The sequence below is a fragment of the Aythya marila genome, assembly GCF_965140915.1.
Source record: "Aythya marila genome assembly, chromosome: 2".
NCBI classification, from domain to species: domain Eukaryota; kingdom Metazoa; phylum Chordata; class Aves; order Anseriformes; family Anatidae; genus Aythya; species Aythya marila.
Window position 1 is genome coordinate 152856029 of NC_139043.1, and position 23530 is coordinate 152879558.

The following is a 23530-nucleotide window of genomic DNA, read 5'->3' on the forward strand; positions in this document are numbered from 1 at the left end:
CTCTAGGTGCAGAACCTTTCCCTAACACCCAGCCTGAACTGCCCCTGACGCTGTTTCATGCCATTCCTATCCACCATAAAACACATTTTTCATGTACTAACTCCATACCAATGTTTGTACCGCAGAAATACTTATGTACTGAAACTAAGTCCCCTCTCAGTCTTCTTTCTTCCAAAAAAAAAACAAGCTTAGTTATTCAGATTTTGAACAAGAGCTATTCAAAAGTCATCTCTGGAACTCCCAGAGTTTTAATACATCACAAATATTTAAAGATTTTAGAGTATTTAACAACTAGCATGTGTGAACTTCTGTGCAAATACATAAATTGACCCTTAATTTTTTAAAACTCACTAGGACGTGTGAAACTACTCTGTGGTTTACAAAACTAAGCACTGAAGGAGAGAATGATTTCTATTTATTCCTCACATCCAAAGACAATCATTTACACATACTTTTATTTTTTTTAAGAGCCAGGCAAACACAAACCTATGTGATGCAGACCACACCGTAGCAGTAGAGAGACAGAAAGGAGTCATCAGGTATTATAATAAAGAGGAAATATGCTGTTGTTGGTAAAATGAACATTACTGAAAAACCATTTGAACATCAGAAACTTTCAAATGCACATGGAGTGCTTTGATCACAGTCTGCAGTTAAACGAGGGTAAATTCCCAAAGAGGAGGAATTTTGAAAACTAGTTGACAAAACTCTTTGCCTACCCGTTGATGATGACACTGAAAGTTTCCAGCATGCCCTTTAAGTTATAGAAAATAGAAAAGAGATGATAAGTCACATATACTAGAGTCAAAGCAAGGCTTACCTTGTTGCTGGAAGGGTACTGACACGCGTAAAGAAAACAGATGGCTCTACTTCTACATGAAGACCCAGTGAAAGGTTCCTGTAATAGCCTTCAACGTGTCCTGGTCCACCAGAGTATTTAAAATTCAGAATGGCTTCCAGTGTCTAGAGAAATAGAAGTAAATTACTGATTAGCTATGTTTCACTGCTGAGCATTTCAAAAGTACAATTAAATTACACCACAGAAGTGATAGAGCAACAAAGTTTCTATGCCATCAAGAATTTGAATTTGCCTTCCTAATCCATCCACTCCATTGTATCCAAAAAAAAAAAAAGGCAATCAAACAAATGACTGCATCCCTCAGTTGATTTTTTGCCTTAATCCTTTCACAAGCTTACAAGCACAGAACAAAATCAGCTGGACATAATTCCTCCTGGAGTTTATGAAATGATCCGCTCTTTCACACTCTTAAAAATATTCACCACTTCATTACCTTCTTAATCAAATGGGTAACTTAGAAAGTTTTTGCCTGTAGACAGATGGAGAGAAGTTATACAAAACTAAAAGCATCTGCTCTTGATACATGTAAGTATTCGCTCATCTCCACTAACAGCCTATAACAAAACTGTTGCCCTGACACAGCGTACGGACCTCATCTTTCCCTGGTGTTCATTTTAGAGAATTACCACTGTATGCTGAACTTTATGTCAGCTAGGACAGCAGTTTCTAAAAAAGATTTAGAAACAATGTCCACCTCCTCCCTGGTTAGCTTTTAGCTTGTTTTTTTTTTACAAAAATACAGCACACAGACACAAACACACACCCCAGAAAAACAACCACCACCACCAAACCCTCCAAGAAAACACCCTCTGCTAGAAACCATTCCTATTTACCAGATGCCATCAAGCCTCAGATGGTCAAAAATCCTTTCCCTTTCAATTGAAGATTTACCAGACATTTATGAAACCTGTCAGTTGGATTCCTAAACCCGGCTGAAGGCACAGAAGCACTAACACAATCACCATCTTAAAACAACCATAATCCAGCGCTTTGAGGAACACCAAAATCAAGAGTTTAAGGTTTTATGGCACGCGAGGGCTGAAATGGTTTGCACATTTCCAGCTTGCTTTGAAGTAACTTGAAGTAACTCTACTTCCTAATTAAGTCTGATTAAAATTCACAAGAGTCACCTTACAACACAATCAAAAATGTCCACCGGGCACTCTGGACATACCCGTCTACTCTGTTTATGTCAACTCCTAATTTGCAGTTAATGAACTCCGGTTTACGTTATGTCAGGAGAGTTAATCAATATTAAATACAAAAATTATTTATAAAAAAAAAAAAAAAGCAGAAACCCATTCAAAACGGGCTTCATTCCAATTAACCTGCTGGTGTATTTCCTACAGACCAGAGCTCCGCAAGCACGGGGATCTGACACTACTGATGTAAGTAGTGGAATGTAAGAATGGATTTCAAGTTTAATTAGGAAATCTTCTGTGAAAACTCTGTGGAAAAGCCCCATTTTATTGCTGTAACTCTCTGAGTATCCTGCTTTGGGAAGCTACCGTGGTTTGGGTCCATGGCTCATTCTGCATTGGTAAAGAGACAGGGTTGGTTTGAAAGGTGCTGGAGTATTACCACTGCCCATGCAAAACCCTTCCCAACATCCCATACCAAATGAAAACGCTCAAGAAAAGGCCACGAATTACAACCATTGCGTGCCATCAATTAGGACGAGGCTTCAAAGACATCATCGTCATCATCATCATCATCATCATCATCGTGGTCCCTCCTGCAGTGAGGAATTGGTCGCAGAACCTTGCTGGTGACCCTGGGTGCATCTCGCACCCCATGCTAGAGAACAGGGCAAGGATGCCCAAAAGGTCTTCTACCAACCTCAAGAGCAGGAGGAATCTCTTCTCACCCAAAATATAAGATGCAAGCGGGGCACTTGAGAGATTTGGAGTCCCTCGGAGAATTTCAGAGCACTGAACCCCCTGCTCTCTCCGGCCAGGGTGTATACGGATGTGTAGATTGGGAGCATGATTGAGGAAAACATTTTTTTCTGGTGCCTTCAGGCGATCCGAGAAAGTTTTTATTACTTAGGATTCATCTAATATCAACAGGATGTAAAAGAAAAAAAAATTAAATCTCCTTTAAACTCCTCTACGCACACACACCTTGGAAAGGACTCCACACACAATATGAAGGATCGATTTTCTATCTCCAGGATAGAAAAAAAAAAAATCCTACACTTTCATAAGCTTACAAAGCTCCAATTTAAAACAATTTCCCATTCCCTCCCACAGCACCTCCAGAGAAAGAGGCACTAAATGCTACAGCCATGGATTTAACTACCGTTGTACGCTTACTCCAGCGGCCTTGTCAAACCTGCACTGATAGCCCAAGCTGCACATCCTATTAAAAGTTTATGAATATAAAAGAATTTCTTTGATTTATCGGGAAGGGAAGGGAAGGGAAGGGAAGGGAAGGGAAGGGAAGGGAAGGGAAGGGAAGGGAAGGGAAGGGAAGGGAAGGGAAGGGAAGGGAAGGGAAGGGAAGGGAAGGGAAGGGAAGGGAAGGGAAGGGAAGGGAAGGGAAGGGAAGGGAAGGGAAGGGAAGGGAAGGGAAGGGAAGGGAAGGGAAGGGAAGGGAAGGGAAGGGAAGGGAAGGGAAGGGAAGGGAAGGGAAGGGAAGGGAAGGGAAGGGAAGGGAAGGGAAGGGAAGGGAAGGGAAGGGAAGGGAAGGGAAGGGAAGGGAAGGGAAGGGAAGGGATCCCAAGTCTGGTTTAAAGACAAATCCTGAAGGTATGAGAAACGTTAAAAGAGTCATTTTCTTTAAAAAAAAAGAACCACTATTGAACAGAAGCAGCTGATATAATCACCAAGGAAGTTACCAATGATGAAATGATACATGCAGGAGATGAATGAGTACTCAGGAAACCCGAATCCATAGTGATATATTTTTAATGAGCAAACAATCAATAAACAATTCACATCCTTTCCTCCTCACTGCTGCAAAACACTTCTTTGATTCTTTATTTTTGCTTTCATGAAACTTAGAAAGTGTGAAACAGGTCAGGAGCTGTTTCGCGTTGGGTTTCTATCTCCCATCACCTCTTCTGCTTCGTGATTTTGTCTTTCCCTATTTTTGTAAGCAAAAGTTTAGCTTCATTCCTAAGCCCTTGTACTAGCAACGGCAGTAACTCAGATTTTATCCCTGTATCTTGTTACTAGAAGAACCAGAGGATTCTGTTTTATAACTCCTTACCCACAGCACTGCATCACCACACATGCTGCATTTTGTGTTTCAGACAGCACAGATCTATTTTGTCGATTTATTTTTTTTTTTCCCCAAACTGGAACCTTAATGTTTTTATAAATATTTATTAGCAATGTTTTACATAATTAAATCAAAACCTCAGCTTTTATAACAGAGGCTCACACACACTGCATTTTCAGGTCTTTTCTGAATTCTGTTAGGATAGCAAAAATGACACGACGCAGATCTTAACATTTTATACAAGATGAAATGCCAGCACTTAGCTACAGGCAGTTTGCTCCTGAGGCTCTGCAGATATTGCCTGCAATAACCGTGAAGAAAGACCAGAATGTAACATCGCAGGCTCCCCATTAAGACTTTTAAAAAAGCAGCATGAGGAGACTAAAAATATTTAAATTCCGAATATAATCTTCTTTCCATTTCGGTTTCTGAACTCATTACAGAAAACAACTCCTACTAATGAGCATAATTTCTCCTGGGATTGGGGCTTGACATTTGAAAAGTAACATATTCTAGGTGTGTAATCTTCACATCTACCTTCTTCTCTTTTAAATCAAATTACACGCACAACAGTAAACATGTTTTCCTCCCGGATCCCATCATGCTCCTGATCTCCTGCATCTCAGCCAAATCAGCGAATGCAATAGCAGGACACGCTCCAGAAGGAGAGGATGAATTCACGACTGCTTGGCCAATCTGCCCGACTTCCAGCCCCTTTTCTCAGCTGCCTGGATGCCTTTTGTTTTCTGTTCTGTTTGGTTTTACTTACACAGAGTTGTATCGGGAATTTCAGCCGCCTAAGAAAGTTGTGTAACTAATTAAACGACCTGGCAGTGACAAAGAGAGAACAAGTTTCTCAAATTAACTACGCTCTTTCCACTAGCAGCAGAGGACCCTGGCAATGAATGAAGTGGGAAGAGCAAAGAGCTGGCCAGCTGAAAGCTCGTGGGGCAGCGCTGCTGAGTCGGTTCCCATGTCCTCAACTGCATGGGGGCAGCAGTTCTTCTGCATCGTTCCCATCTTTGCCATCAAAATTACCTAGTCTAAATCTTGCTGGACAAAAACAGAGTCAGAAACTGCAAGCTTCTGAATCCAAGCACCTAGAACATGCTGCTCCACCAACACGATTCATACAGAAAGGCAGACACTGAACACAGCTGGATCTTTTTCAGGAAAAGTCAAGAATGTGAGCACTGGGAGGGGATGGGGGCATAGATACCTACACAGCTGAACCCAAGGAAGACAGGACCCGAACACATCAAGCTTCCAGTCCTTGTACCTGGTGGTGAATGCAAACACCATGTCCAGGTTTAGGCCTGCTCTGATGAAAAGATTCAATCCTGCAAACCTCTAGTTAGACGACACCCAGAAAGCACACCAGTTCCATCCCCGCATTGATTTGGTTATCAGAATTTACTTAAATTAGCACTTTCTGAGTTTTAATTAACAGTAGTCTAACAAAAGACAAATGCTCGTCATTTTTTGCTTCTCTCTCCCATCACTGAGTCCCTGATTTCACATGGTAACCTGGCAAAGGACAAAGAATGTATAAAAGTCAGACTTAACAGCAGCGTTGGGAGAAATACCAGGTGCCTTTATGTACATAAGCTGAATATTCTCCTGCCCACCTGTACTCAGGGAGGAAAAAAAAATTCACCTGCACACCACTAAACAGGAAAAGCAGAGTGCTGACGAGCTGGGAGATTCTGCAATTCTCATCGGCAGGACAACAATCTCAAATCAAATCAAAAAAGAAGTCCTCTAACTAAACATCTGTAGCATCGTGTTTCTGTTAATTTCTGTCGATGGGAGCTAAGCAAAGAACGGCATTACTGAAATCTCAGTGCTCCTGTGACACACCTAATGATTTCTTAGCTACACACACTTCTTAACACTCACAATTTTGACCAGTCTCTTACTGCAAGATGCAGACCGCAAGGGGTCAGGTGCTGGCATCTTCAAAGCCTCTTCCATGCAGGAATCCACATTATTCCCTCCACTGAGATCTTCCTTTACTTGAAATACTGGTATTGAAAGGAAATTTGAGGGGAGAAGTGCAGTGTGCTATTTGTGATATGGAGAGCACACCAAGCCTTTACCTCACAAGGTTTCTTTCAAGCTGAGTAATATTCTGAAACTGGGAATGAGTTAGTCCTCCCTGATGTCTTTAGGAAGCAAGGCCAGCAACACAATTCTGAGGCTACCTGAGAAAGGTCAAGGACGAGAACTGAAGATCCTTAATGGAACACGTTAACAACCACATATGAAATCTTTCTACCTGAAGAAAACATCATATCATAGTTCACAGATACTGCATTCTATCATAAATTGAAATTTTAAATTGAAATAACCAATGAGAAAATTGTTCAGTGATATCATGCAACTTTGCAGCAAGAGTTCTGTTCATTGCTCCCTCTCTCTCCGGAGAATATTAGTCTTTTCACTTATGGCTACCCTGTCTGATTTTCTGATACACAAACTATAGCTGCTGTATGTTTTTCTGGATTTTCGAGATGATACAAAAACTCTTCTTTTTTCAGCTAAAAATAAACAAACTCTGTATCTTTAAGGAGAAAGTAAAAAGCCATGAAAGGGAAGAAACTACCTCTCCATTTTTCTGACTGCAAATGATCGAGCAAATCCGAGCCTACTGGAATATTTGACCGCATCAGAATTCCTAATCTTCCCCAAACGGGAAAAGGAGATGATGTTCCTTAAAGCACCAAAGAGTAGAACTGATAGCCAGATCCCCGCTACATGCATTATGAGCAGGATGTGCATATGTAATCATCTTGTAGTGCATATGTAATCAGCCTGTAGGACCGAGCTGCAGCAAGCAGTCTCCATACTAATTTTTTTTTTCCATGCACTCCATTAAGCACACGCGTGGCAATTACAGAAGCGATGATAAAATTCTTAAGAACTGATAAGCAACGAAAGAAATGATGCCACTGCAGTAAATCAGATCTTTACGTGTATAAATACGAACCCAGCCCAAATTGCTAGTGCCCTTACACTACTTTTTTCAGTCTGAAGGAAAATTAAATACAATTTTATTTTTTTTTTTTGCACGTGTTAATCAGGTGAATTTACACAGCTCGCCCATGAAACAAGGTGCCTGTTGTGCTCGTGCTCTGGTGCAGTTTTACTCCAGCACACCTACTGCATACACAGTGACTTTTAGGAGCAATTTTTGCGGCACACCGATGTTTATCTAGCTCATCCATCTACATTTATGTCTAGTTAAGCCCCTGAACAATGAAACTGCTGCATCCCTTTGTAAAAATAGCACAATGGCAACAGCAAGGAGCTGAAGCTAAATATAGCTCCTGCAGGCACATGCCGGGAATTAAAGAGTACATTTTCCCCTTCCCCAATCCTAAATCAGTAAGCTGCAGCAAGGAATCTCTGGTGAATACACACAGGAGCTCAATAAATCCCCCTTAAGCTTACAAGGCATATTCTGAATCTGTGCTAGCTAAAAATAGCCGTGTTTATAATGAGAATGGAGATGTGAGCAGAATAAGATGAAGTTTAAAGGCAGGCACACTATAGCCTTTCTGCATTAACTAACAGGGTGAATCAAAGGTCACCCAAACAAACAGACAGGGAGAGGGACAGACCAACGATAATGCTCGACCACCTTTTATTGAAGAGCCTTCATCTCACACTAAACCGTGCACTTCCTAATCGCCTGTTCCAGCTACACGTCCCCAAGTTATTTTCTCTGCATTTTTAGCTAGAACACAAGTTGTTGCTTCCAAAAGACGGGAAAAAGATAGGAGCACAGAGCGTTATTTCTCTGGACAGTCTTCCCTCCTAGGGCTCAGTCGCCCTCTGGGAACACTGAAGCAATGCAATGCCTACTTTTTCTTGTAATATTAATCACAGAATTCTGCTCCCTTTAATTAAAGAGGCCTGCGGCCAGGCCTGCAGGGCAATAATATAGCAGCCAAACACTGATGCATCTTCACAACTGCCTCAAAAGTTTGACCTCTGTCAACTTAGGTGCAAGACCACTGACCACAGCTGTCACAGCATCTCCTTCTCAGTCCAGACGTGGATGAGAAACCAGAAGGAATTTAGATGTAAATAATTTTGATTTGGAACATTCCCACTCAGAGTTTTGCGTCGACACAAAGTAGGAAGGTTCAAAAGGAGAGTTCAGTGCAGGGATGGATGCTGACACACAGCTTCCCACACGTACACCCTTTGAAAGGGAAATGCTTTCTATTTGAAGACCCACAACTCAGCCTGATTCTCCCAGCAATGGCCATATAAGATGCTAGTTGCTGTAAAGAAGCTACAGTACATCACCGAATGTGTTTCCTCACTGAAACCTGTCCTTTATGCCCTGTAGCAGGTCCCCAAATGTAAAGGTACGAGAAGCTGACAGATAACTTCATGCTGAAAGAATGCACCCATGGGAGGTGGATAAAATGGTACAAAAAAGACAGGGAAAGAGTCCAGAGGAGGGCCACAAAGATGATACGGGGCCTGGAGCATCTTCCCTGTGAGGAAAGGCTGAGAGACCTGGGCCTGTTCAGCCTGGAGAAGAGAAGACTGAGAGGGGATCTCCTCAATGTTTACAAATATTTTCAGTGTGGGAGACAGAGGGATTTGGCCAACCTCTTTTCAGTGGTTTGTGGGGACAGCACAAGGGGCAGTGGCCACAAAATGGAGCCCAGGCAGTTCCGCACCAACACACAGAAGAACTTCTTCATGGTGAGGGTGACGGAGCACTGGGCCAGGCTGCCCAGGGAGGTTGTGGAGTCTCCTCTGGAGATATTCAAGGCCTGTCTGGACGCCTACCTGGGCAGCCTGCTCTGAGGAACCCGCTTTGGCAGGGGGATTGGACCCGGTGATCTCTTGAGGTCCCTCCCAACCCCTACAATTCTGTGATTCTGTGAAATAATGAGATGCGATAAAAACACTCACAGCCCCAGAAAGAACATCAGCACAAGGAGGAAAACAAGCCCTGCACAACTGACGCCCTAGTTAAGAGTGACACATCTGATCTGAGCTGCTACTCACCCACCAGCAAGTTCCCTCTCACTTCACAGAGACTGAGCACACCGTTTTTTGTTTTTTTTTAATCATCATCCACCACATCTTGCTTCTGCAGACCCAGCCATCAAGTATTAACTTTCAGTGTGGATTTGGGGCCAAGCAAATGAGAATTTTAGAAAGTTGTACGACTCTATTCACAAGTGTGGGCTGCAGCTCCAGCCTCCCACCAGCCAGGGGATGGAAACGCCACCACCCAGCCCGCCTGGGCTGCAAAGCCCGTGAGCCTCAGGGTAACTCTACCAAGTTACACAGTTTTCAGTTTTTCAAGCTGCACACTTCTGCTGTTTCACACTTCCTCAACGCCAGCCCATCCCTTCTCCGTTCCTTCTACTTCTACCATGTCCTTTGTGAGAAACGGGAACCAGACTGCACAAGCAGTGGGGTAAATCCAGAAGCCACATTTTGTTCTGCTCTCTATTCCTTTATTTCTGATATTCCTAATATTCCACCTGCCTTTTCCCATTGCTATTCCAAATTAAATTCACATTTTCACACTGTCTCATCTCTTCAAAATCTCTTTCCTGAATGGTGATCATTAACTCAGAGCCCATCATTGTGTATTTGGAATTAAGGCTGCATTTTCTCCAGGCACATGTGGATCAGTACCAACCCTCACCTCAAATTTTAACAACCCACCTCTATCACAGGATACTCCCGTCAACCTTAAAAGTTGGTTTTCATATACGCTACTCTTAATAGCCTGGATAAAATCCTCAGCCCCAAATTACCCAGATTATATGAATGACAAAGGCACAATAATGATCCCTAGAAACATGCTGGAGGCGACTTTCTTAGTGAGCAAAAGGCCCGTTTATCCTACCTTTACCAGGCTCTTGACTCCTGATGGGACCTTCACTTTTACCTCACAGAGTATCTGTTTCTCTCAAACAGCCTTTCATGAGGCTTTAGGTACTTTAAGAATCAAACTAAGCAGTAATCAACAATTTTCCCTTTGTTCTTGGGCTCAGCTTACGCTTTGAAGAATTCTGATAGATTTGATAACCAATACTGCTTTTCACAAAGGAAATACCTTAACAATATCCCAACACACATACCTTATCATAAAATCTGCTGCTACACAATGAAGCTTAACTTTTCCAAGTCAACAAACTGTCAAGACACCTTAGATATGAATACAATATGTCAGACAAAGAAGGAACAGCTCCATGCATCCCCCTATGGGCATATGGCCTGACACAGGTCCAAGCGAAATTTAGAGTTTCTATTTTACAGCACACAAATCCATCCCATAAAAGAGCACACAAGAAGTACAAATGGTTTCCTGAAGATGCCAAATCCATTCGCTGCTCATGATGGTCTGAAGAACCCAGCTCCATCCGCTATCCGTACACTCACTTTTTATTCTAACTATTGCTGTATTGCACTCTAAATAAAAGCGATACCTACACCCACAAAAGACAAAACAAATTGCTGCTGCAATGTCTGAAGTACCTTAAAAAGAATGAATACATCTAGAACATCGGAAAAATTCTACTCGACAACAAAAGATCCTTGAAATTGAGTGATCAGATTTCCACATGAGAGCTCTTCTGTATGCCTGTGATAAACAATCCTCAATTTTTTCAGGAATTCCTGTGATTAAGAGGGATAAGCCCAATTAATTGATTGTTCAAAAGTAGGAACAAGTGAAAAAGGGATTTTAAAACTGGGATGCTTGAACAACTTAATCAATAGATCTGTTTATTCAGCACAGCCATTAACATAAAAATATGGAAGACTGAATACTTCAGATTTTTCAGCTGCTCCTCGGGTTGGAAATAGAGGCTCTAGCAGCACAATCATTTTTAAAATCTGTAAACTTATTGAGCTAAATTTATCACTGATTTAATGAGTTTTATCTGGAATGAATATTGCAAATTCCTACTCTTAACACGATGGCAAAAACTAACGAAATGAAAACATAATGAAACTTGTTTTCAGAGATTAAAGCTTCAGAAATCAAACACGCCATATTCTAGCTAGAAATCAGGTCCCAGAGTTGCAGAACGGCAATGCCTTCCATTCTAATCCATCTGCTTTCTTTTGCTGGGCATGTTATCCCGCAGCTAATATGCCAAGCAACCAAGCATTCACTCACATTATTAAAACATACAGTTCTCTCAACAAACACAGTGTTACGTGACTTCCTCACTTTTTTTTCTTTTTTTTTTTCAATATAGGGAATTTGGACTTAGCTCTTTAGTAAACACTAGAAGATAATTGCAGACATGAATCAGAAGTAGGGATGACACTAAAACTCATTTCCTCTCTTCGCTGATCCCATTTTGCCATAATTCAGCCAGGTAAACGTGGTCAAGGCCAATGAGCTCCAGCACCACTTCCCGCTCCGTGTCCCATCTTCACTAAAGCTTCCTGAAGGCTGAGCACAAACTTTAAATTCTGCGAATGGCACAACAACAGAAATAAAGTTCTACAAAGGCAAAGGTCTTAAAGCAGATGAAAGGCATCGCAAAATGTTTTCTCAGAAACACAGATTTATAAAGGGCTAGTCACTGGCAATTCGAGCACTGTGTCAGACTGGTCTGCAGTATGTGTTTATTATTGATTTCTGAGAACGATCTTGCAATTCAAACAATACCTGGACCATCACTGTTTCAATCTGCCACTATTTACCTATTTGTATTCACACAGACTAGTTCTGCTTGAAAGGTAATAGAATATCCTATTAAAATAACATAAAAAAAAACAGGTTTTAATGTATGTTGATGCTTTTCTTTTTTCCTTTTTGAGAAATACTTTCTCAACATCAACTGGAGGTCTTTATAATTAGGTTCAATAACACCGTGAACAAAAGAATTAATTAGCTGAATCAGACATCTTTTCCTGAAGAAAACATGACAAATCTAATTCTAGAATCTAAGCTGTAAAACCAAGTAATGCCATCATACGCCAACAAATCTGGAGAAGTCTCCACTTTGCAAGAGAAGAAGAAACACAAAATCTCCTTTCTGTGTGAAAAGGCAGAGGTCAGTCTTTCACTCCTTTCTCTTTTTTTTCTTTGAGAGACTCAGAGAAACACGCTCCTCCACCTTCCAAGCACTACCCACACTACATAAAAATTCAGCAGAACGGTGCCATGATAGCACTTCCTTCTCTTGGGTCAGTGGTGAACTGACCTAGACAAATTCTTAAATTTCAAAGTTTTCCTGGAAAAAAAAAAAAATACATATATATATATATTCACATTCTGTACAAGTAAAGATGTATAAATGTAATACATATATATTTAAGCAACTGGTGCCTGATCTTTAAATCACTATTTTGATTCTCTTAGGGACGCTAACTTGATTCCCAATCTAAGTGGTTAGCACACACTTAAAAGGATTACAAATGCTTATTTAAAAAACACACTGACTCAGCTCACTCAGAGAACTTCATAAATATGCAGCAGGAAACTCCCCAACAGTGACTCATAACTTCAGAGGTTTAAAACAGACAAATAATCATGAAATTTCCAACTGTTAGTCATACTTGATTAAATCCTAAGCCAAAACCATCCTGCTTCTGTGAATCCCGCCTGACCATCCATTAAGTTCTACAGAAGTGAGAGTCCTATGGGAAAAGCAACAAACATCATATAACATGGAAATGAGTGCTAATTCTTAACAGCTTACATAGAAAGATTGTTTCGTATAAATATACGTTGGAAAATAATTGCTTCCCTTACAACTGATGCGTGGGTGGATTTTGTCTTCAACTTACTTTCAATGACTGGTCTGAAAAAATTATTTTACCAACTTTTCTCTAGAGAAGAGAAAAATGAAACTTGATCAGAGGACATGCAACAATCCTGAAGTTTCTTCTCCACAGAAATCTATTCATATCTATTTATTGTGCAGCTCGACAAAACCTGTGTAGTTCCTAGTTAGAAAATGCACTGACATCTTCCAGCTAACATCTAGGAGAATATGTTGCATGATATTCAGAATCATAGAGTATCCCAGTTGGAAAGGAACCATCAAGTCCAACTCCTTGGTCCACACAGGACTACCTAAAAATCAGACCATGTGTCTGAGAGCGTTGTCCAAGCGATTCTTGAACTCTATAAGGCTTGGTGCTGTGCCCACTGCCCTGGGCAGCCTGTCCCAGTGCCCAACCACCTCTGGGTGCAGAACCTTTCCCTAACCCCCAGCCTGACCCTCCCCCGTCCCAGCTCCATGCCGTTCCCTCGGGTCCTGTCGCTGTCCCCAGAGAGCAGAGCTCAGCGCCTGCCCCTCCGCTCCCCTCATGAGGGAGCTGCAGGCCGCCATGAGGCCTCCCCTTAGGCTGCTCTGCCGCTCCTCAAACATCTTCCCCTCCAGACCCTTCACCGTCTTTGTAGCCCTCCTTTGGGCACTCTCTAATAGTTTTATGTCCTCCTTATATTGTGGCACTCCAAACTGCACCCAGTACTTGAGGTGAGGCCACACCAGAGCAGAGTGGGACAATCTTTTCCCTTGACAGCCTAGCCCCAGGACATGGCTTGCTCTTCTAGCTGCCAAGTCACACTGCTGGCTCATTTAGAATAAATGTTTAACGGCTTCTTTCTAAATATCATCATAGTGTTCCTATTTGGTCTTGAAATGAAAAAAGAAACATCCTTTTAAAGTTTAACCGTATTAAAAATATACATAACTACTATAAAGACAGTGAGTTCTGTGAAATGAACAAGAACACCTCAACCTCTTCCTTCCAAATCTTGGTAGAATACTGTTTGCTTGTTTGTTTTTTTTTATAGAAACATTAGTTATCATTTCACCAAAAGGCAACTTCATGTTTGCACAATGTAAAACCATACAAACGTAAATTAGTATTACCACACCATCATAAAAGTCTAAACATCTATCCATCCCGTTGTCACTGCAATGACAAAACTACTGCACGTGAGGCAAGGAAATTCATAGGGATTAATTTTAGACAAAAGGATCAGATATTACCCCGTACTTCTAAAAATGTATAAAACATACCCAATAACCAACAATTCCAATTTGGAGACAAATAAAAAGTGGCAAGTAACAGAATTATGACTGGGAATGGTGATGAATGGGATTTACATTTTTTATCATTCAAATTCATTCAACCTGAATGATGGTGCTTCATTTCATTCAAAACCAAATGAGAAAAAAATACATATATACACACACACACATAATATATTTTTAAAGACAGGAATAATTACACGAAAATTGGGTTTGGTTAAAGTATCAAAATACATACTTTCAGCTAGTCAGAAGCCCTCTTATGCCCCCACCCCTCTTTTTTAGGCTAAATGATTAAAATCAGATGATAGTTCGATTTCATATCTGTTAAAATATATGCTCCTGCTCCCTTCTGATTCAGAGACTCATTTCTTTAAATTGCCTGCTGAGAGGAATTATGAGCACAGAATATGACACATCCATGCTCTATTAAGCATAACTTTTTACCGAATGCAGTTAGAACCGCTAACATTTAAAGTCAAGAACTATTTATCAATAAATCTGTATTATTCTCTCTTTAATAGAAGATAAATTATGGTCAAAACTGGATTTCAAAGTCAATCAAACATGAAGCGTAATTACTGGACTACATGTTCTTGCATCCAGACAAGTGTCACACCCTGCTTTGAGAAATAATAAAATCATAAAGAATCGAGTCCTTCTTGTCCATCTCTACCATTTTTATTTTATCACACCAAATGGTAAACAATCTGTTTGGCAATTTATAATCTATTTTTACCAGGTAACACGAGGGTAAGTTTTCCCTATTGAAATAAAGACACATAAGAACTCTGTTTAAATATAAAAAGCCTCACAGCTTTAATATGGGAAAAGTGTAAATTACTCTATGGACTGTGCTGGAGGGTTGATTTGTAGTTGTTTGCCTAAGGCAACCTATCTGCATTTAACACTTATCAGAGAAAAATCAAGCTACGTGGATTTAAAAAAAGAAAATTGAAATTAACTTTTCCAAAGAAGATAAGTCCAAATGAGTTGCTCTGAAAAAATATGGTTTACTATAGATATATGTAATATTTAAAATATTTGGTACTAAAATTGTGCAAATGCAACCACGGTAGGCACAAAATGTTAAAAGGAAAATACCGAGGTTTAAAGTCCCAAAGGATAAAGTTAACCACGACATTATGATGAGACCACAAGTCACCCAGAACTTCAAGACGGAGTTACCGAAATCAGAAGACATATTCCATCTACTAGTAGCCATTCAAGTCCTTAGTACCAGATTCAAGACAGTCTGAAATAAAATCCCCCATTTCTCCTCAGAAGCACTGCTAGGACAGACATCCCATCCTTAGCACAACCGACTCACTTTGCATAGGAGCATTTTTTTGGGCCAATTTAGTTTCTGATGTAGATACGGTCTACCCAGTCAGTAGACAGTTGGCGATCTGATCCTTGCTATTCCCCAAAGTCTCCCTGGCTGCTGAGGTCTTGGCTTCCTGACAGCAGAGTTCCCATCCTTTCAGCCATCCCATTTTCTACTCTCTCACCTCTCACTTGCAGAAGTTTTTTCCTCCTCAAGCCTTCTGTCCCGCTTCCCCAGACGGCCAAACCTCTCCATCTCCAGAAGGTTTGGGACAACGCAGCCCGCAGCAGGCAGGACACAGCAAGCACGGCCCTTCTAACCTTCTTCGCTCCGACCCAGACAGACCCTTGTAGAGCAATAAAATCTTCAACTACTCGTACCTGAATATACTTGTGCTGGGTTTTGTAACACAGGCCAATGACTTTGCATTTTTAAGTATTATAAATGACATGTGCTACGACCTCACCACTTTACACCAAGAAAATGGCATGGAAAACAGTCAGCACCATTCTAAATATATCCTCAATTAATAAAAATAAATCGTTCATGTCCTCAGGCATGGAAATACAGCATTTGTGCTTGATTTATGAATTCCTTGTCCATCGCTGCCTTCTGCTTCTCTGCTCTTTTTTAGTTAGCTTCATTAGGGCACCCACTCGGGTTGGAGAACTCGCAAGCCTTTGACAGCATACAGCAGTCCTGCAGGTCAGGTTTGAGCCATCTGTTTCACTGACCAGAAGCCTCTCATATTTTGAGGAAAAGTTACCAGAAAACTTTCTTTATGCCTTAATTCTGCTCTCTTCTAGTTTATTTCTTTCTGACGAAAGATATATTCTCCACATCTAAGGATGAGATAAAGGAAGAGATCTAAGGATGAGAGAAGGAAGCGTTCAAGTAAGATTATATAAAAGCAGGGTGCAGCTAGGCAGTATTTTAGTGTTTGTCATTTTAATATTTCAGATCCTATAGACAGGAAAATGAGAAGGAAAAATGATGACTCTCAGAAATTTAAATAAAAATGGGGTTGCTTTTGACATACAAGAATTCCACCTTCTCCATTTACAGGATTGCCACTTGTCTTGAATCTTGTCACGGGAGACTCCCAGTTTTGATAGACTTGTCATGTGCCCTGTCAAACAAGCTTGCAAGATATTGTAAAATTTGTAGAGGGAACTATCTTTCTATTGTGGTGTTGGTATGACAGCTTTATGAATGACGTCAAGGAGAAAATGTTGTTCTATGCAGCAAATATATGGTGAGTTATTACACGCTACTCACCCTCCATCCATATTACTCAGATGCTTCAAGCCTTGCTCTCTCATCTCCCATGTCATACAAATCAAGTTTTTTACTCTCTAATATACTAACTTTAAAATATAAAGAAAAGCCAGTCCAACATACAACTTAAGCTTGGTAACCGGAGAGAGAATAAGTAGCTTTTTAGCCATTTTCCATATAATGGGGATAATAATATAAACTTAAACTACCAAATGTGCTAGAAGGAGCTATATGTTTTCACTGGTTCTCTCAAAAATTCTAACACCGTGTTATATGTGCTCTCCCATTTTGAAGTGTTTAAGAAATGTTTGATGCAAGAATCAATGCATGAAAATGCAAATATAAAACACAAATAAAACTTGGTTTGCACCAACAGTTCAGATAGAAAACCACATTTTAAAAAGTTAATGATCAGTACAATAATGTAAAATATAGATACTTTTTCATTGCAGATCTTTTGCATCAGAAAAAACAGCTCCTGGTTGTCATTCAGTACTTGCTAGGCTACATCTTCTTCAAAAAAATATTTCAGACTGTGTGTTTTTAATGCTTATTTACTTTTCTTTCAGTTAAACAAGACCGTTATATAGCAAACCCAGTGCTTTCCCTAGGTGGACACCTGCTCACCTGAATTTACTGAGATTCACTGAATTGATACAAAGGCAAGTTGTACCATAACCAAAACACAACGTTACCGATGGAACACGCCGCAAAGAAAAGTTAAGACTTTATACTAGTTAAGAGTGGCCTCATGCAGTAAACAAAACAGGATGCCTACCAAACAGAACAAGCACACAAAGTACTTCCCAAACTACTCTCCCAGTCACAAATAGCATGAGATTCCTTGAAACAAAGGTGGATTTTATGTATTTAGTAACCCCCACTGAACTTCTCTTCTCTGATCTTACTCAGTGTTTCTCTGAATCCAGAAAAACTTCTACTGTCTCTCTCATTCAAGTGTTTCTTCACATCTTCAAAGAACTCCAATATGCGAAGCATATGGACTGTGAAGCACTGACTTGAAAAGAAAAATAAACAGCCTTGTCCCCAGTATATAAGACACGCTCATGCGTCCACTAATTCTGTATTACAATTTCTATTCAAGTGGCCAACAGAGCCATCAGGCTTAGCAGTACACAATGTCTCCGATCTGGAGCTCAGATATTGGCATTACATCTGCCATCTATCAATCCTCGAACACGAGGATGGCTTGAAACAGGAGGTGACAAACTACAGTTGACAACTTAACCATTACACCCTTCAGTTCACAAAGGCGCTCTTGTTGACAGTACTATTAACTTTGTTTATTCCTACCACATTATTTTCTAAAAAAAAAAAAAAAATGGACCTGAGAAAATCCTAACAAAAAATATTTCCAGGACACTTCTGAAAGATGTCATCTTGCTTTTAATGTGCTCCCTTGCTCCCTGTTTAGACATGCCTGTTTCTTTTGTCCCTCTTCTTAAGTCTTTCCTGATCGGTAAAAGGTTCTTCTTACTGAAATGCTTTTATAGGGTGGTATTAAAGCTTTCCAGGCTACCTACCAATAGTTAACTCTCAGTTGCTGTTTCATGTCTTTTTAACAACTTTTCTCATTTTTTGAATATTCTCTTTGAATAGCTTTAAGAGGCTGTGCGCCATTTCATCTGCTGCTGTTGCTGTATCCAAGCATACCACAGTCCTTACTACTAGGCAGCACTTCAACTTAACATTTTGAACCAGGTCCTACATGTTCCCCAGAAAAACATCAAGACCAACTTTCTCTCACTGCCTTTCTAATCCGCTGATCTATAAACCCAATGGGTCTGTGAATTTAGTCCGTGTCATGTCCCAGTGCAACTCTTACAGTTCTTACTGCTGTATCCAAACTTCGCAGCCTCACTAATTTCGCTGAAGATCCTGCGATCAGCATCACGCTGGCCAGTCTGCAGTACTGATTCACTACAACTTCTTCCTACTTAGGATGGAAAATTCAGCCCTGGAATTCCATACTATTCATTGCAGCTGTTGCCAAAAAAGTTCTGTGTTACTCAGCAGCACTGTTGGTTTACTAATCTCGTTTGCTTAAAGCATCCCCTACTTCATAGGACCACAGCACTATCAAAAAAAAACCTACTGTGCATCCACCCAAGTGCCTACCATTGTAATGTGGAGGAAATATTTAGAAATTTTTAATTATGCTACCAAAATATGTAATGTTCTGCTAAAGAGAATGATCTGGTGTAGGGCAGTAGTGGACTTCAAACCTCAAATATCTGCAGTCCTGGCTAAAAGAACTCCTCACACCACCGCACAGTGATTGTTCCTCCTCACTTCTGGAATATCTGACCTGTGTTCATCAATAAGCCTGTAACGACATGATAGCTCACAAATACATCATTAACTTATTTTAACTTTTTACTAATGGAACCCACAAATATACCTGCACTTTTATGAGCTATTATACCAGTCAAAACATAAAGAGATGTGACAGACAATTCAGGTACGCAAAGTTCCAGGTCGCTGATTTCTCTACAGAATATTTTCTTCTATTTCAAATGATCTGAGGAGTCTGTGTCAAATGTTTTAATGCATTAGAAAAGCTACTCAAAAAACTCCAGCTTGCTACTGCTGCAGACAAACAGCACCACACGGAGGAGAGCACCAGAAACGAGAGACAGGACAGCAGTTTGGTTTTGTGTGTACTACTTAAAAATCTTTTCGTTTAAAGATAAAGCCTCTTTCTCACAAAAAGCCCAATATTCAACACATGAACTACAAATGTCCTCCTTTCAAATTTTCCTAATATTTCAACAGCAAATTGCTTGTTAATTTCACGGTTACAGAAAGTAAAATTTTGTTCTGCTGGTAAAATAGCAGTTCATTTGAATGACCATGATGGATACTGTAATAAGTGTTTTGCATAGCAATATTTTCATGTTTTAATTACACACATATTTAGTAGAGCTCCTCTGATGTTTTTCCCTGTCAGCTACCAAAGGATCCATTTTTCCAGTGGTACTCGCAGCTCAGTCTGACAGGAACATTACCAGACTGCTCTGACAAGAAAATAGCAAACAGTGAGGGGGGAGAGGGAAGGAAAATCAAATACTGGAGGGAAAGTTCTGACTGAAGGTTCTTTTACGTTACTTTTTCTGATTTTGGATGCTTGCTGTGCCCATTTACAGGTTCTGGAGGGCTGACCCATGCCGGACACGGCCCCATGGCAGGGCCCAGCTAAGCCCAGCACCAAGCTGGCGGCGCATCAGGGAAACCAGATTTCCAAAAGGGCAGAGCAGGCACAGGCCGAGGAGGAGGCCCAGGGCGAGGGAGAAGCAGCAGAGGGCCCAGGCCCCAGGAGGAGGAGGGCAGGAGGGGCTCCAGGCCCACAGGCAGCAGGGATTCCCCGGCAGCCCTGCAGAGCCCCCGCTGGAGCAGATCTCCACCCTGCACCCCGCAGCAGGGGGACATTTCCTGAGGGAGCTGCAGCCGTGGGGAGTCCCCACAGGAGCGGGACTGAAACCAAAGGCTTCAACGTGAAACCTTTGTGAAAGCTTCACAACACCAAGACATAAAAAGAAGATATTTTGTTTTTCTCTTACAGTGACCTTACATAAAATTTGCAGTCAGAAATTCAGAATACTGTGCTACAGACTATCTCCCCTAATTTGTTCATATTACGAACTAAATTCATTCAGTGTCACAACTCTTGACAGAGTCTCGAGTACTTCTTCACTGATAACGTATATATATCCTGGAGAAACCAGAAAAACAAGCAGAGAAGTTCTGACTGAAAATCGCAACAGGAACTCAGATGTCAAACTGAGTTTCACAGATTTCAAACTGATGGATTAAAATTAATATTGCTTCCAATATTTAATTCACACTACCTTTCCTAATATTCTGTCATTGGATCCTCTATTTTCTGTCCTTCTCAGGTCATTTGTTCTCCTGTCCCAGACCCTGTCCTCATGGAGACCTGCTGACTCAGCCTGAAGACAACCAGCTTGTCCAAAACGTCATCAAATCGCAGTTAAATAGAAGTGGTGAGCCAGAAGAAATGTGCCTTTAGATTGCACTCACCTTTTCTTGTTCCAAATTTTAAAGGAACTATTGATGTTGTATATTTTTGCTAGGAATGGAGGCTTTACACGCTGGAAGTAGCAGAAGTTTGCAGGAGGCAGAAAACAGGAGTATAAAGGGGCCAAAGCCACTGAAAGGTTTTAGAATTGCATTTGAGATGTGGAAAAATCAGTATATAGTTAAAAAGGGAAAATACAGCCTAAAGGAAGGAAATTCTCCATCTTTCAGAGGGTAGCACACTTTCTTTGAGATGAGGCACTTATTTCATATCCTCATGCAGTAGGTGAACACATTGCTGAATTGCTGAGCATTTTATTGCTGATGAAACGCAAAACTGGAACTCAGGCCCCTGCTCTTCAAACCTGGTAGTTCTCACAAACAGTGAAGTGTTAGCTTTAATGTTTTTGCCAAATTTCATTCGGATAATTATATTCCAACTAACCATTCCCATAATTTCAAATGGCCCGGAGTCACCAAAACAGATCATGCTACACGTTAGCTCTGAGACCAGAACACAAGGAACTAGGTCACTGAGATAACAGCCACAGGTTGGCAGACAACATTACATGTCAGCAAAGCAATTCTGTGTAGGATAATAAAAAATAATAAAGAGCTAAGACAATGTTTTTACAGTGCTTGAAAGTATATGAGATGTCCGCAAATAGACAGGTGCAGTCTGTAAACTGCACTCATTAACCCAGAAAATCTGAGTTTTAGTTTAGACAGTGGCTCCTTTTACATGATTTATTATAGATTTACTAACAGTAGTGCATGATACAAAAGCTGTCTTCCCAGTGTAGTTGCCCTCTACAGTTTGGCCAAAGGAAATGCTCTTACATGTGCATAATCTCTGTTTTCAGAAAGAAGAGAGAGGAATAAGCATCTCTCTTCCATCTCCCATGCACTGCAGGAAAAACCACAAGCAGAGAAGTACTGCACTTCTTTCATGGAAAGAAGACAAATCATGTTAAAAGAAATTATACAGAATATATTTTAATGACTGACCATGGACAAGAACTAAAAATGTTACACAGAACATCCCTGAAAATGGTTGAATTAAAAGCAACACAGCTGCTTAACACCTATTGGGGAAAAAAAAAAAAATCTGTTTAGCTTCACAGAAGAGTTGAAACTATGATATCAAAGGTAAAACGACAGGGACAAAATAGGAAATGGTATTTTCACATCACAGGTATTTTTTGTATCAGGAATTCAGTAAGTTTAAATTAACATTGCAGCAGAACAGGAATGTTTTTATTGTTTAAAATAAATAGGGCAAAACTAGCATTTGTATTAAGGAAAGAAAAAGGCAAGAACAAAAGTAACAGCAAATTTCTCTTTTTGAAATACAACAGGAAATTTTAGAATTTACAACCCAATTCTCAACGTTATCAGTGATATACTGTATCTGAAAAGAACACGTAGGGTGTAAACCAGGGAAATAAGAAAAAAAATCTTAATAAATTTATTTACTTGAGATTACTTTTAAGCTACATTTTGCATTGGCATTGTTCATATAAAATATCTTACTAAAATAACCCATCACTCATCTGAAAAACGCATGTAACCCACTGAACCAGTGCTGCAGTACTTGTCATCCCACTATGCTCATTATTCAAGCTATAATCATTTTGCTGAAGCAGCTTCTAAAGCCCTCTCTGAGAACTTAATACATTTATCCCAGGGTGTATTGGAGGTATGTTGTTCGCTTTGAAGTAGTAAGATGGTATCCAGCTTATCTTTGGGAATAAATTAAAACCTAATGTAATATTCTAAAAGGCTGGTTTCCTTTAGTAGAAAAGAGATCATCTCTCTGTTTTGTGACTACTCTATTCTCGATGCACCTCAAATTTACACTTCCACTTGATATCACATACATAAAGCCATCCTTTCAAGACTTCACTAAAATTGATCTTTCTTTGCTGGCTAAGGTCTCTCCCCATCAAAAACAAGATTCACCTTGTTCCTTAGACAACTTACCTGTATTTTCGGTAAGTAACACCTTATTCTGTCAAACATTTCAATAATAAATGAATAACACATTTTATTCCTGGCACACTAGATTGACTTGTAAAGAAGGAGTTAACGAGAAAGACTATAAACAAAATTTGAATATATTTCTTAGCTCCCTCTTAACACTTCTAACAAGTTATATTAAACATTTGCAGCATGACAGCGAAACTGATTGCTCTGCAATATGATATCTCTTATTATAAGCATTTTACATTTTTATTATATCCATTTTTAAAAAGCATGCTAATGCTGTATTTGCTGTAAATGCAATTCATTCATCTGAGACTCATAAGAAGTACCTACGCACCACTTAGAAAAGAAATGAATTTTATAGTGCTTTGTTCAAGTCCTGAAAGGAACTCATGCATTCTGATAGGATATTTACATGAACACAAAATGATTTGGGGATGCTCACCTTGATAAAAAAAGAGTACGATTCCAAAAATCAGATACAGGCTCACAAAACACTGGACTTTCTAAAACAATTTTGTGTTTGTCACTGAGCTTTGATGAAGACAGAAGCAAATTCATCTTCTGCCTGTGGGCACTTTCATAGCATCATTCTGATGGATTTCCTAGTCCAATACGGCTAGGAAACTTGAAATTCAGACAAGGAAAAAAATATCTGGAGTATTACTGATGTAACAGCTCATCATTAAGCAGGCTACTGAAAAATTCTAATTACATCACTCAGCAAAATTATATTGCCATGCTGTC

At 40.1% G+C, this 23530-nt stretch overlaps 1 protein-coding gene across 2 annotated transcripts in view; it reads right to left on the reverse strand.

Moving 5' to 3' along the window:
* TRAPPC9 (trafficking protein particle complex subunit 9) overlaps nucleotides 1–23530 on the reverse strand; it is a 453151-nt gene that overhangs the window by 313777 nt on the left and 115844 nt on the right. For both annotated transcript variants that reach the window (XM_082754768.1, XM_082754767.1), the window contains one exon: nucleotides 821–963. In XM_082754768.1, coding sequence (XP_082610894.1) covers nucleotides 821–963 — 143 coding nt within the window. The remainder of the gene's footprint in view (nucleotides 1–820; nucleotides 964–23530) is intronic.